Raw genomic sequence first — 15,054 nt, 5'->3', positions numbered from 1 at the left:
GGAATGCAAGTGAAAAGAGCCCTAGAGAAAAATCAAGGGAAAAGGATGGAGTCACAGTAACAGCACTGGTGGGGTCCTGCCGGAATTGTTGATTTACTCGCCTGCTGCTGTCTCTTCCGAACCCCTTCTAGCGCTTGCATCCATGGTCGTATTAGATCATACAAAGGAAGTCTTCATTCAATGCACTTTCCTATGAAAATGAGGGTGAAAGTAAATGCAAGTAATGATGTCGAGGTAAGAGATCTGGCACCTTGGGATATAAATCATTGGATAAGATATTCTTGTGATTGCCTTGTTGGAAAGTTTCTAAAAGTTTAGGAGTTTCAAAACTTAATGAAATCCCTAAAAGCAAGGATTCTATATTTAGACCTTCTAATTTGAGTGTGGCCTTGCATTCTTAGCAACCTTTTATATCTATAGGGTCATCCCTTAATTTTAGAAGTGTTTGGTGAAGGAAACTTACCTCAAAATCACTTTCTATTTTGGGTGTAAGTGAGCAAACGAATTCAACATTAGAATAGAAGCTCTAGGGAGCTTTAGCCTATGAAAGAGACCCTTGGTCCCTCTTTCTACACACCATTGATTTGAGAACTCATTGAGAGAGTGAGAGTTTACTTTGAGAGGTTTCCATAGGCCGGTTGGTGTGGAGGTAAGAGAAGAATCAAGGGGCGTTTCTATCCCTCTTGCCGTGCTTGGAAAGGCTACAAGAATTGTCGGAGTACACACATTGAAGGACAAGCCATGGCACAAAGTACAACAAACCCATCTCATTGATTTGAATTTTCTTTGTTTTCAATGCCAAAGATCCAATGGGATCATTAAAATGATGTTAAACAATAACATTATCCTACTTTGATAAGTTTTATCTTGAAATTCTCTTGTCTGCTGTTCACCAATGTTGTTTTGCTAAGATTAAATGGTAGATGAAATTTTCACCCCCCTGAAACTTTGGATGTTTTGTTAGCAGTGTAGTGTAGAGTAGATTTTGGACTTCAATCAATTCTACATCACAAGACATATGTGTTCTGTTGGGATGTAGGATCGATTTGAGTTTAAAATCGATTCTACAATTACAAACTAATGCCCTGTTTTGCCAAGAGTAAATTTTGGACTCAATAGCTAAAACAAACACGGCCTTAATCTCACTCTTATTCTCCCATTTTAATCGAGCTATTTATGTTCTTAGCTAAACCAGCTAAAGCAGGATTTCCTTTGGAAGAGCTTAACCCACCCAATTGGCGGTGGGTACCAATAATAAAAAGTTCACTAATGTACGATAGTCTAATAAAGTGATCAATACCTTGGATGGAAAGTCGGTCGTTTACCAATTCTTTAACCCTACTTGCAAATGCTTTTTCACCTTTTTGTCTGATAAAATTTTTAAAATGCAACAATGCATTCTGTAACCTCTACCCAATTTACGCCGCTCCTCTAAATCTGCCTTCAAATGCTGCTTGCTGTTGAGATTATACAACAAGCGTTAAGAACACAGCCTTTGAGATTATGGGCTCAAGCCAGCTTAACTACTAAACAAAAAATTAATTTTATAATCTATCGAATGACGGATGATAATATTCGAGACAGAGTTTGTCCATTTTTATGAAAAAGAAGTAAGACTTTCTTGTTGTTGAACTCAATTTTCAAATATAAGATATAGAGGTGTATTTTTTTACATACATATGTTATGGCTTCTTCTTTTTTTTTCCTCCCTTTTTTTTGTTTACCTTCTTTATGTTTAACTCAATTTTTTACTTCAAAATTCCCAGGGGTAGCTAGGGGTGTTTGTTCGGTTATAACCGAACTGAATAGACCGAAATTTGATAACCGAAATAATTTCGGTTATCAAATTTCGATAACCGAAACCCAACCAAAATTTCCAAAAACCGAACTGAAACCGAACAGATTAAAAATTCGGTTATTCAATTATAACCGAATAGTGGGAGAAAAAGAGGAAAAAAAGCAAAATCTTGATTTGGATCATAGAGTTAGGATCATTCTATCGAAATAGTTTTTTGAGCACAACCTAATTAAGTTGTGATAAATTAAATGGACGGTTTTGATCATCCTACAGAGTGACCATATAACACTTTTTTTTTTTTTTCAAAAAATAATGGTTTTTATCCATAATTTCGGTTATTTGGTTAATAGATTTTTTTTGAGATAACCGAAACCGAACCTGAATAACCGAATTAAAAAAAAAAAAACTGAAACCGAACCGAAAAGAAAAAAAATCGAACTGAACCGACCAAACCAATTCGGTTCGGTTCGGTTCGATTCTTCAGTTATAACCGAATAACAAACACCCCTAGGGGTGGCTAGCTTTATATATGGGCGATGATTTTTTCACCCCCTGTAGGATAATGCGCCCCACTGTTAATGTGAATTGTGGGCAGACATAGACTATGATAAACCGTTCAGTAAATTTGACGCCTTTCTCTAAACGCGAGTGACCCTAGCATCTCCATTAATTTCGGCGCATTTTAGTAAATTCGCGGCAAATCCGTACGACGGATGTTACGCTCAGCTGATTCATCATTCGGATCACCCTCCTTTCTGCTCTCAAGATCTCAGTTTCCACCGTTTCAGAAACCGAAGTCCCTCTGCTCTTATTCTCCGCAAAGAAGAAGAACTACGAAACCCGATCTTTGGTGAGACTTTACGAAACCCTAATCTCTAGCCATATTCGGTTCGAAAGAGCTGAAAAAATCGCGTTTTTTCGCTCCCGAATTTCTCCTCAGACCATGCAGAAGACCGCACAATCGTGGTTTATGGGAGGACCGAGCAGCAACGATCAACAGAAGTCTTCGTCTCTGCTTTCTGATTGGAATGCGTACGCCGCTTCGAAATCTGCCGATGATGCTGGATCTTCGGGTCTAGGGTTCGATCTTGAAGCGGCCGTGAGAACAGCAAACGACAAGGTCACCGGAACTTTCAGCGTGTAAGCCCAAACTAACTAGAAATCCTCTTTCTGATTAATCTAGGGTTTTGATTCTTGTTTCATTTTGTTTTAGTCTGTTTCTAGGGCATAGATTTGATCTGAACTTCCATTTGGGGTTTAGATCTGATTCTAGGCAGAGATTTGTATTGAATCACCCTATATTCTTGTTTCATGGTGTTTTAGTCCGATTCTAGGGCATAGGCTTGTAATGAAGCCTGAACTACTTATCTGAACTTCGATTTGGGGTTTAGATCTGATTCTAGGGCATAGATTTGTATTGAAGCACACTAGATTCTTGTTTCATGGTGTTTTAGTCTGATTCTAGGGCATTGATTTCTATTGAAGCCTGAACTTCTGATCTGATCTTCGATTTGATGTTTAGATCTGAACTCTTGTCAGCTATCTGGTTTTGTTGGTTTTATGGTTTCGGATCTTCATTGGCTTTCTAGATTGAATCGAGTGGTGTTTCTTTCTTTTGTTCTAGTTTTCTGAAACTTTAACATAATTTTGTACCTGTAGAGTTAGTGATCATGTATTTCTTTTTCGTCTGCTGTCCGGCTTGCTTGTTTGTGTAGTTTTGAAAAAAATTGTAATTTTAATTTTTGAATGCCCATTGTGGTATAGTATTACTATCTCCTAACATTTTCTTGGTGATTTTTTTTTGAAATTTGTGTCTATTGAACTATGGACCTTGAATTTGTGTTTTGTAATTTGTTTCTGTAATTTGGTGGAATTTTTATTTTGAATTTCCAACTCTCGTCATAGATATCTTATGTATTCATATGTATCATTAAGAAACGAGGGCTGCACTGTCAGGTTTGGACCATGTGATAATGTAAAACTAGCCTGCTTTAAATGTTTTTTTTTTTTTAAATGGGTTCTTTATTTTATTTTTTTTCCTTTTTGGGTGTCATTCCTTGAATGGGTTCATTGGCTGTTGAAATAATGGGCAGTTATGAAGCCAAGTTTGCATTCCCACAATCGTTTGGGGTGTGATCTATATGAAAACCATCATGATTCAGCATGGAGATATTCTAGCGTACTTTCCAGTAACGATATTGGTACTGGCACTGGTTTGATGATTCATACATTGAAAAGGCTGGAGTTCATGTGAAGATTGATTTTAGGTTGGTACAAGGTCGCTATCTAATTTTATCTTTTTGAGGATGCATTTTAGGAATTGAGCCAGTATGAGGTCTGTTCTGTTCCTATTTTAGATGGGTTGCAGTAGTTTGAATGGCTTCAGATATTGTATTGGAATTACTTTATCTTTTAATTTGGATAGGTTGCAGGATTTTGAATTGGGGTGGTACGATGATTGATAAAGGGTTTCAGGCAAGGTTTGCTACTATAGCTTAGAAATAAGGGATGGTCTTAAATTAGAAATTAATTGTTTGAGGGATTGTTGGAACGATAAATTATAGATTTTGACTCAGGTATCTGCTCAATTTTATGAGGACAAGCTTTTTTCAAAACTCGTTGACTCGGCTTGGAACTCAGCTGAATCGACACAGAATGGGACTAGCATCGGTCTTGAGTTTAGAAATCGGTGTGTTTTAGTAGAGTCAGCACATATTCACGCTTTTTTTATTAGATGTGAAGACTCGACAGTCACTCTCGCCAGTCCGTAGACAATTCCTTACAGTTTTCAATGTACCCTAAGATAAAAAAAAAAATTGGTTAGGAATCTCACCTCAAAATTTTCAGTCAATTTATTCCAAAAATAAATTCAGGCAGACAAAATTTGTATATAATTTCATTTGTGTTCCTCTTCAAGCTTTCAGATCCCAGATTTTATTGAACGTTGACACCTGATCTTTTGTAGTTCCTTTGGAATTTATGTTGTCAGAATGGAGTGGTTCAACGAGTCTCCACCATCTTCCTTGGCCATTTCTCTGTTTTCTCTTATCATTGCTGGGATTATGTGAAAGATGATCTTTGTAAGTTCTTTAAGGAGTTCTATGAAGGTTGCAACATAGTGAAGGGAACTGGGGCCACTTTTATCACTCTAATTCCAAAACTAAAAGGTGCAACTAACATAGTGGATTTCTGCCTTGTTAGCCTAGTGGGTTTTTTGTATAAGGTGTTGTCAAAGGTGTTGGTGGAACGATTAAAGAAGGTTTGACCTTCGACAATATCGAGTACCCAATCAACTTTCATAGGGGAAAGACAGACTTTAGATTGTGCCCTTATTGCCATTGAGGTGATTGATCTCTATGAAAAGAAGGGGGAGGAAGGGCTAGTTTGCAAATTAGATATGGAAAAACCTATGACCGGGTAGAATGGGATTGCTTGGACTACTTGCAGGAAAGAATGGGGTTCGGTCAAAGATTGAGAGCTTGGATATGGAGGTGTCTCTTTGGCATGATTTTCTATTCTAATTAATGGATGTCCTAAGGCTTCTTTAGATCATCTAGAAGGCTTAGACAAGGGGATCCTCTATTGTCTTTCCTCTCCGTGATAATAGCAGAGACTGACCTACCTTGCTAATAATTATCTAGAGTAGTAAGTAAATTGGGTTATCTCACCCGATAACCTAGAATAGCCATACCTTACACTATTATCCATGGTTTTAAATTTCAGTCGAAACGTTTCATTTCGGTTGAAATATTTCGTTTCGGCCGAAATATTTCGGTTTTGGCACTAGCCGAAATATTTCGGTTTTGGCACTAACCGAAATGAAATTCACATGAAGTCGTTTCTTTACAAGATTTTGCCGAAATTTTACCGAAATTTCACTGAAATTCTGAAATGTCGCCGAAATTTCATTTTTGACTTTTTTTTTACAAAATTTCCACCGAAATTTTAAAAATGTACACCAAAATGTTATAATTTCAACCGAAATTTATGAAATTTCCACCGAAATAGCCGAAATTTCAACCAAATCACCAAAATTGACACCGAGATTTTAGACATTTCGGTTGAAATTAAGAAAATAAACGAAATCATAATCATATTTTTACATATTTTGGCCGAAATTTCGGCCTGAAACCAAAACATTTCGGTTTCGGTGGTGGCCGGCACCGAAACTGAAATTTAAAACCTTGCTATTATCTTACTCACAGTGTTAGCCAGATGATTGACAAGGGTAGAGCTACGGGTTTGATAGAGGGTTTCAGGATCGGTATCGAGGGTACGGCTTTGTCCCACTTACAGTTTGCAGATGACACTCTCCTCTTTAGCTCACCTGAATACGGAAAGTTTCTGAAATTGAAGGCAATCCCTAGATGCTATGAAGTAGTTATTGGGCAAAGATCAAATTTCCAAAAATCAGGAATCATCGGAATTCATATGGCTGAAGGACAGGTTGAAGTAGGGTGCAACTCGGGTCGGGTTGGACCCAACCCGAACCCGACCCGACCCGACCAACCATTTGTTCAACGCGAACCCGACCCGAGTTCCAGCCCGACGAGGTTCAACCCGACCCGACCAACCATTTGATCAACCCGAACCCGACCCGAGTTCCAACCCGACGAGGTTCAACCCGACCCGAGGAACCCTTTTTGCCAACCCGAACCCTAGATTTTAAGCTTAAAAAATAAAAAAAATTATTAAAAATGTCGGGTTGACTCGGGTTGGGTTGCCCAAGCCCTCAACCCGAACTCAATTTGGTCTCCTGAGCTAATTGAGCAAATTCAAAGAATTCTTTTTTTTTGGAGAAAGAGAGAGAGAGAGAGAAAACTGCATTTGGTCTCCTGAGAGGAAGTTTGCAAACCCATCAAAGCAGAAGGTCTAGGAATTTAGAAGCTCAAAGCGGCCAATAGTTCACTCCTCGGAAAATGGCTTTGGAGATTTGGTGAGGAGTCAGATCAGCTTTGGGTTAAGGTAATTGAGGGTAAATATGGGGCCGTGCTAGGTAGATGGGAATCAAATGATAGATTCAACAAGGGGGGAGTAATAGTGTCGAGGGATATTTTGCGATTAAAGCACAGATTTGATGAGGGGATTAGGTGGTTTATTCCGGGCATAGGATGAAGTTGTGGCAGCACACGTGGTGTGGTGACTCCATTACATGTGGATTTTCCCAATTTGTTTGCGGTTGTGGTTGATAAGGAGGTATTCGTAAAGGAATGCATGGTGGGAGGGGGATCCCAAATGGCCTGGAGGATCAACTTTAGAAGAAGCTTCTTTGACAGGGAACTGGATAGAGTGGGCCGTTTTTTTTAGAGATTTTGCTGTCTGTTTATGACGAGAAGTCAGAGGATGACACTAGGGTTTGGATCTGGAGCTCTTCCGTAACGTTTAATGTCAAGTCTTTCTACGACCAAATTGCACCTCTCTCTCCTCTGTCGCATTTGGCTAGAATGTGGACTACCCTGCCCCTCAAGGGTTTGGCATTTGGGTGGGTGGCTTGCCTCGTCAAAATCCTCACCGTGGACTATCTTCGCAGTTGCAATATGCTTATTATTGACCATTGCGCCCTTTGTGTGGAGGCGGGAGAATTCGTGGGCCATATGTTTCTACATTGTGAGCTGGCAAGTTATATTTGGGGTAGAATCTTGGACAGGTTTGGCATTTCATATGTATTTCCACGAGCGAATTATTAGAATTAGAATGTTGGCAATTAGCTCCATGGCAAATGAAAGGAAAGATTATTTGGAAAGTGTATTGTTAGCCACATTATGGGTGCTTTGGAAGAAGAGGAACGTAATAGTATTTAGGGGAGAAGTAAAAAGTCCCAACTTCTCTTTTATAAAGGTTCTAGTATTGGCGATTGCATGGGTGCGAATAGGGGTGGCCAACCGGTTCGGTTCTCGGTTCTCGGTTCATTTTTTTTCGGTTCTCGGTTCTCGGTTCCATGAACCGTAAGAACCGAACCGAACCGTAGTACACAGTAGGACCGAACCGAACCGGACCGAAAATAATCGGTTCGGTCCGGTTCGGTTCTTCGGTTCTAATGGCTAATTATTAATTATTAATTATAATTTATAAAAACTTTTAATTAAAGTTATAATATAAGTTACTTTCTTATTATAAGAATAGTATTAACTATTACTTATTAATATTATAAGTAATTTATATTATTAAGTATATATATAATAGAATATAAAAATATTATATATATATATATTCAAAGTTCGGTTCTTCGGTTCCGGAACCGAACCGAGAACATTAGACCCGGAACCGAACCGAAATTTTTCGGTTCTTCATCAGTGGAACCGAACCGGACCAAAAATATTTTTTTACAGTTCGGTTCCGGTTCGGTTCTTCGGTTCCGGTTCGGTTCTTCGGTTCTGGTTCGGTTCTGGCCACCCCTAGGTGCGAATCCTTCCCCCTTTTCAGGTTCGTCTCAACATTTCAGCTATGGCATGGGTGGAGAGAGATATGTTGGGGAAGAGAGCAGAGACCAACTATCTCTCAAGTTTGTTACCCTCCTGAGCCTGCCTTTTGAACCTAAACTTCGATGGCTCAAGTCTAGGGAATCCAGGTTCGTTCGGGATTGGGGGAATTCTCAGGGATATAGTGGATCAACTAAGTGCGCTTTCTCCGGTCCCATTGGTATTCCCGATTCTAACGAGGCGGAGGTGAGAGCGGTGCTCCAAGGATTAAGGAAATTGGGATCAGATATCCTAGATAAGGTTGTGGTGGAAGGCAATTCTCTCAATGATCTGTTGGCTAAAAGGATCTTCTTGTTCCCCTTGGCGATTTGCACATTGGATGTACATGATCTCAGATCGTATTGGTGGATCTAGGATCTCATTTCATCATGTTAGAAGATAGGCTAATAGTGATGCCAATAGGCTTGGTTTAGATGGTATAGATAGGGCTTCCTTGAGCGTTTTGTACATTATGATGTAGTTCTTTCTCCCCTTTCGTTGCTTGTATTGACCATCTCGGTCACGGGGTTCCGACCGCTCATTTTATTGCTTAATTCAATCTATTACCATTCAAAAAAAGGAAAAAAAAGAACACCAACCCAAATACCTAGAGGACCCACATGATAACCCTACTGTATTGCATACTCCCCCCTTTATCGCTCTTGTTAGACATCCAAATGAAAACTATACTGATTAGGGTTAGTGGAGCTGATCTAAAACCATATTTAAATAGAAAAACTTTCCACTCTTCACAATCTTTTCAACGAGTTTCATTCTCGTTCTCATTTTAAACTTGATTCTCTGGCTAAGGTGCTCAAAGGGCATATGACCAATTCCTCCACACTTAAAACCCTAAGTGTTGTTTGAGCTGTCCTTTCGAGAATCAGAAAAAAAATTTCTCATCCCCCCGGCCCCCCTCTTACAAACACACACACACACACACACACACACACACACACACACCACCACCACCACCACCACCACACAACTTGTAAGCGTTGATCCACTGCTTTGATTACCAACTTGAGTTTTTATTCATCTTTAAGGGCTAATTTATAACCTTCTTGGGCTGTCTAAATTCAGTAGGCCATTAATTCAGCATGAATTTGAATGCAAAGGCCACCAACATAATTGTTTGCAAGTTGCTTTTCCATCTCTACTAGATTAGATCAGCTTTTGTTTGAAGTTCGAAAAATTCATCCATATACTCCTCCGCGCTTCTGCCTTGCTTCCACAAGTGGTATCAATTGAAGAGAGCTTGGGCACAGTGTTCTAGTAGAAACCTTTTCCTAAGCTACTTATTTTTTGTTTTATACCAAAAATTTGCTATTTATCCTTCATATTATGGGATTTGCTAGCGACCATCGCAGAAGGCATTTTGCAGATGGTCTGTTGCATGTGAGAGCAGCCACACAGGCTCACTTTTCAGGATGTTTTGTCTTTATTCATTTAATTCATCTGAGGTGGCTGCTATCACATGCAACAGCCCATCCGCGAAATGCCTTCTGCGATGGTCCCTGGCAAATCCCTCATATTATTATTATATAAAAAGTTTCCGTAGAAGTTAGAAATGCATCGTCCTTGTATGCAAAGTTAATACACTAGCCATTTCTTGGGCTAAAGTCCTCCCCAGCTTCAGCTTGTACTCGGCCATCAGGCGATGGAGGATTGGAAGGAGATATGCCTTAACGGAGAGTGTGAGAAGGTAACCGCCCCTAGATGGAAGCCCCCTTACCCCAGATGGCTTAAATTAAACTTTGGCGGGTCCAGTTTGGGTAATTCAGGGCCATCGGGCATTGGGGTCATCCTTAGATATGAGAATGGTTCCACCAAGTGGGCCTTTTTAGGGTCGGCTGGTATTAAGGATTCCTGCGAGGCGGAAGTCACAGCGGTCCTTCAGGGTATTACGCTATTGGTGGACAGAGACATGGACAACCTTTTAGTGAGGGAGATTCACTCAATGTTATCAGGTGGCTAGGTAGGAGATACCCTCCCCCCTTGGAGATTTTTAGAGTTTATTGATGAGATTCTCGACCGAAGGTCGGTTGGTTCAATTCCACCATGTCAGGATATCAGTGAATGGAGAGGCGGATAGGCTAGCTCGGTCGGGTGTGTCTAGATCTGCATTAGAGATTTTTTATTGTATTCCCCTTGAGGCCTGGACTTTTGTTTATGTTCTCTTTTTCTCTCGTACTCTTGTTCGCCTCAACTTTCTCGGTCATGGGCTTGCTCTTCTAATAATATCTCATGATTTTTTTTAAAAAAAGGGTTCTGTATGATCAATAAATATTTTCCTCCTAGAATTTATAGTCTTTTTCCATTTTAGTACTGGCTAAATTTGCTATCTGTTGGTTTTGTATTTGCTAGGGTTTCACAAGGAGTGAGAGAAATACCAGGGAACTTCCAGTCCGCTACTAGCAATGTTCCTTCTGGGAAATCTCTCATGTACTTTGGCTTGCTACTAGCCACTGGTATTTTCTTCATTTTCATTGCATTCACCATGTTCCTTCCTGTGATGGTGCTGATGCCTCAAAAGTTTGCTATCTGTTTTACTCTTGGTTGTGCCTTTATCATTGGATCATTCTTTGCACTCAAAGGTCCAAAAAATCAGCTTGCACACATGTCATCAAAAGAGGTATGTCAGCTCCTTTTTTCATTTGATTAATCTTATTGCTTCCTTTTTTATCAAACATCTTAACATTTGCACTTTCAATGCTCCTTTATTGCGTTATTTATTTATTGCACGCACCAAATATACTATACTGGATGTAAAGATAACGCATAAATAGATTTAGTATGCACTTGTGACAAGAAAATGTCTCAATTTTTTATTCTCTTGCAATATAGAGTATTTTGCTTGTGATAAAAAAATATATTTAATTGTGCATCCAATCAGGCCCCATTAAGTAAGATGAAGCTTCCTATAATTTGGTTACTTCTAACTTTCCGAACTTCAACTATTCAACTTATTACTTTGGAAAAGAGTACTGTAATTGTCTTGGCTGGGTTGCCATGCTTGGCGTTCAGGGGTCTAACGAAACAGTTGGTAATTACTAGTTTAGTTAACCTACATTGCAAATTACTAACTGTACATACTTTTCAATATTTACATTGTGTACCACAAGGCCATATGAAATAAGTATTTTTTGCTGTAGTGGCAAAGTAACATTACAAAATTCCCTATTGAAAGTTGTCTTTGTTGTAGTGGCAAAATTGTGTAGTCATCTTTCAAAAAATAAAAAATTGAAAGTTGCCTTTGTTAACTTGAAAATTGAAAGTTGTCTTTGTTAAGACAAACTACAGTTATACTATTCCAAAAAAAAAGGGACAAACTACAGTTATCAGGGGAACATGCAAAATGTGCTAGTCTGGAAATTGTTGTTGTTGTTTTTCCTTTGTTTTTTGAATGATGAAGATTACATTAAAAGATAGCAGAAAAAGAGGAAGGTCCAAGGCGGTTTATATCAGCAAAAGAAGGAAATAGAAACAAAAGGAGGTCTCAGAAATCCCATGGAAACTCAGAAGAGTGGCCGCCCAATCGAGAAGATTCGCCTCTGAATGCTGTGATTGCCTCTAGAAACTCCTTTAAAGACTAGACTGCGAAACTCCTTTAAAGACTAGACTGCAAAGGAACAGGCCCGTCTGGAAATTGTTATGAAGAGTTCTGAACTAGACTTTTGCAATTTTTTTTTATACATTGTGAATTTAACAATTTATTTGTGAAATTTAAAATTTCTGTCTGAAGTTGATTCCATTAAAGACAATTTCCAAATGAATAGGGGTGTCAATGGATCCAGACAGCCCGATGGCTCGTCCGAATCCGAACGTTAATGAACGGGATCTAAACATATGAATAGGATCCATGGGCATATTTCGGATCATCAAATCTGGGATCCGAAAATTTTTGGATTGTGTATGGGCACGCCACAAATGCCCATTAGATAGTCACGATCCGAAATGTTTTGCAAAAATACCCTCCAAATTTTGTTAATGCTAACCATTCTATGAAAGGCATTTTGGTAAAAACCTCTCTTATCACTTAATGAATTGGATGGGAATGTGATTTCACTCATTTCATTTCATACTTTCACGGAGGAAAAGAGAGAGGGGTTTTAAGGTAATTTATTAGTTGATAATAGTTATACATTATATTTGTGTATGTAATTTTGATTAGTTTTAGTGTTTACTAGCATTATTTTACACATAGATTAAACATAGATTAAACATAGACAAATTTTAATTTAGTTGAAGAAAATGCATAGAGACACACTAATAGTGGATTGCCATTCTAACTCTTTTTAAAAAAAAAAAAATTGTTTATTTAGCTTAGTGGGACATAATAGGACACTCCGATGGACGGTCCGAATTAAAATGGATCGTGATCATGACGTGCAAAGTAGGATCCGAAGAACAATCTGACTCCGACCCGACTGATAAGGAATTTAAATGGATCGTGACTGTGACATAGGTGGATCCGACCCGAAGTGGATCCGTTGACAGCCCTACAAATGAATCCTGCTTCAGTTCTCTGTCGTACTTCCATTTGTAGATTGGATTGGACCATGGATGGGACCTATGACAGACTGGAGGTCCCATTGATAGGTCCTAACATTGGGTGGAAGTTTCTCCTGTGGAATACTGTATCTTTTCCAAAACAAATGGCATGCGGGAAGTTGCATAGAATTGCGGTTTCTGGAACTGCTGCTTTGTTGTTGATGATATGGAAAATGTAATAATTTTATGCTTGAGTGTGCCTTGTTTTGACATGTCTATTCCGAGCATTATTATTATTATTTTTTTCTAATTTACTGTATAATTCACTGTATAATAAGTCTGTTTATGGTTTTGGCAGAGGCTTCCTTTCACACTTGGATTCATTGGCACCATGGTGGGTACTGTCTATGTGTCCATGGTGCTTCACAGTTACGTTCTCTCTGTGCTCTTCTCTGCCTTACAGGTATCAAACCCCCTGTTCTTAACCTTTCCCTCTTTTCATTTCTTTTTAAACTTTCTTGTTTCTGTATCACTTAAATGATCATATTGCTTTCTTGCTTTAATGAAAACAAACTGATGAAACACAGACTTTTCTCCTCCCTCCGTCCGTTTCCTCCCACATCAACCCTTTAGCGTCATGAGTCTCACTAACTGTAGCAATAGGTAGTGCAGATCAGTGCATTTATACCTGAGGATTGGCATGCTGCCATGCACCCATCTACGTTTTCATTCCATTAAATTTGGCGATGGCCAGGGACAGTGATTAAGCTTGATTTCTTGGTTCTTTTCTCGTACATGAGTGCTCTAGGTACTAGTCGGTAAGGGTGCTAGGAGCCTGCCCCATTGATGAGCATGAGACCTGCACGATATAGTGACATGACACAGAATTTTGCTTCCCCTCTCGTTTTGTCACAAGTCCAATTACTTATTTGTGGAGTGCTGATCAGCATATTCATGCTAGACTGATCCAGGTATCAACATATCGGCACTCCTCCTTTTAATCCTCTGCGTAGTGCATGGCAGCTTCTTCCATTTAGTTTACTTTATCTATGATTTTCCTCTTTGTTCTTTGTTCTTTGTTCTGCATCCCTCTTCAACCTGTTACATTGCAGCACTATCAAAGAAATTGATTGATCCCTGATTTCTTAGTTCCCATCTCCTACGCAAGTGTGTTCGATTCTAATCTGACTTGTTAAAGAGAAAACTATTGTTCTATTGTCCATAGACAAAAAAGACACTATATGTTTGATTCTAAGCCATTTCCTACGCAAGTGTGTTCGATTCTAATCTGACTTGTGAAAGAAAAAAACTATTGTTCTATTGTCCATTGGCAAAAAGGACACTATATGTTTGATTCTAAGCTAACTTATGGAATAAAAAATTATTGTTCTGTTGTGCTAGGTTCTTGCGCTTTCATACTATGCTGTTTCATACTTCCCCGGAGGATCTGCTGGAATGAAGTTCCTTTCTTCAACACTTGCATCTTCAATACTGAAATGCTTTGGCAGGTGACATTGATGTCTATTTTTTTACTTTAATTTCCTTTTTCCCTTTCCCTTTTCATTCCCCCGAGGTACCCATATGAGATTTAGAAGGTTTGTGAGATACATTCTGCTTGTAAAAGCAGCCAGATTTGTGGTATATGTTTTTTTTTGGTGCTTCCATTGTTTTTGGTTTACTACCACTTCTTTCGAAAAGAGAAATCATACGCAAAGATCATTGCAACTAGGACCATGTTTGGCTACCATGAATTTGTTTGGGAGACGGTTTGACCTGAGAGGGATTGAATGAAGAGAGGGTTTCAAAATCTATTTTTTTTTTCCCTTTTTTTATTCACTTGTCACCCTCTCGTCATCCTTGCCCTCTCCAGTCTCTCCTCAGTCTTCTCTATCCCTCTCTTGCCACTCGATAATCTAATATTTCATGGAAAAGACTTTCGTTGTTGCCAAACATGGCCTAAATTTTACTGTTTACTCGTTCATGTAGCGACAGTATTTATCAGTGAAATGCTATCCTCACACCCTTAGTTTTATATTGGGACTCCCTTATTTTGTTATAGGTTTGTTACAGTGGCCTATATAAGTAGTTTTCACCCAGCCAGGGACAGTTTAAAATTGGAATGTCAATAGCAGGAGGGACTCCCTAACTACGTCATCCTCTTTTAAAACGCAGTAGGCGTTCATGGTTTCTCATATCTTCATTGGGGACTCAGATTAATCCTTGACCAAAGCATGAATTTGCTGCTCTATTTGGTTGGAAGATCTTTAGTATGAGAGTTTAAAATGCTCGAAATGCTGTCATTTT

At 38.9% G+C, this 15,054-nt stretch overlaps 1 protein-coding gene across 1 annotated transcript; it reads left to right on the top strand.

Annotated features, from left to right (window-relative positions):
• The first annotated feature begins 2,456 nt into the window (after positions 1–2,456).
• Positions 2,457–14,412, top strand: LOC143851702 (protein transport protein sft2-like). The gene is made up of 4 exons (XM_077361185.1): positions 2,457–2,938; positions 10,624–10,891; positions 13,109–13,213; positions 14,152–14,412. Exons 1-4 carry the CDS (start codon positions 2,742–2,744, stop codon positions 14,260–14,262), a joined length of 681 nt encoding a protein of 226 aa, XP_077217300.1. The 5' UTR covers positions 2,457–2,741; the 3' UTR covers positions 14,263–14,412.
• The last annotated feature ends 642 nt before the right edge of the window (positions 14,413–15,054 follow it).

This window comes from Tasmannia lanceolata, unplaced genomic scaffold (genome assembly GCF_043159265.1).
Source record: "Tasmannia lanceolata isolate RefF3 unplaced genomic scaffold, GAP_Taslan_0.1 ptg000018l, whole genome shotgun sequence".
NCBI classification, from domain to species: domain Eukaryota; kingdom Viridiplantae; phylum Streptophyta; class Magnoliopsida; order Canellales; family Winteraceae; genus Tasmannia; species Tasmannia lanceolata.
This window is presented reverse-complemented; position numbering and strand designations above follow the sequence as displayed.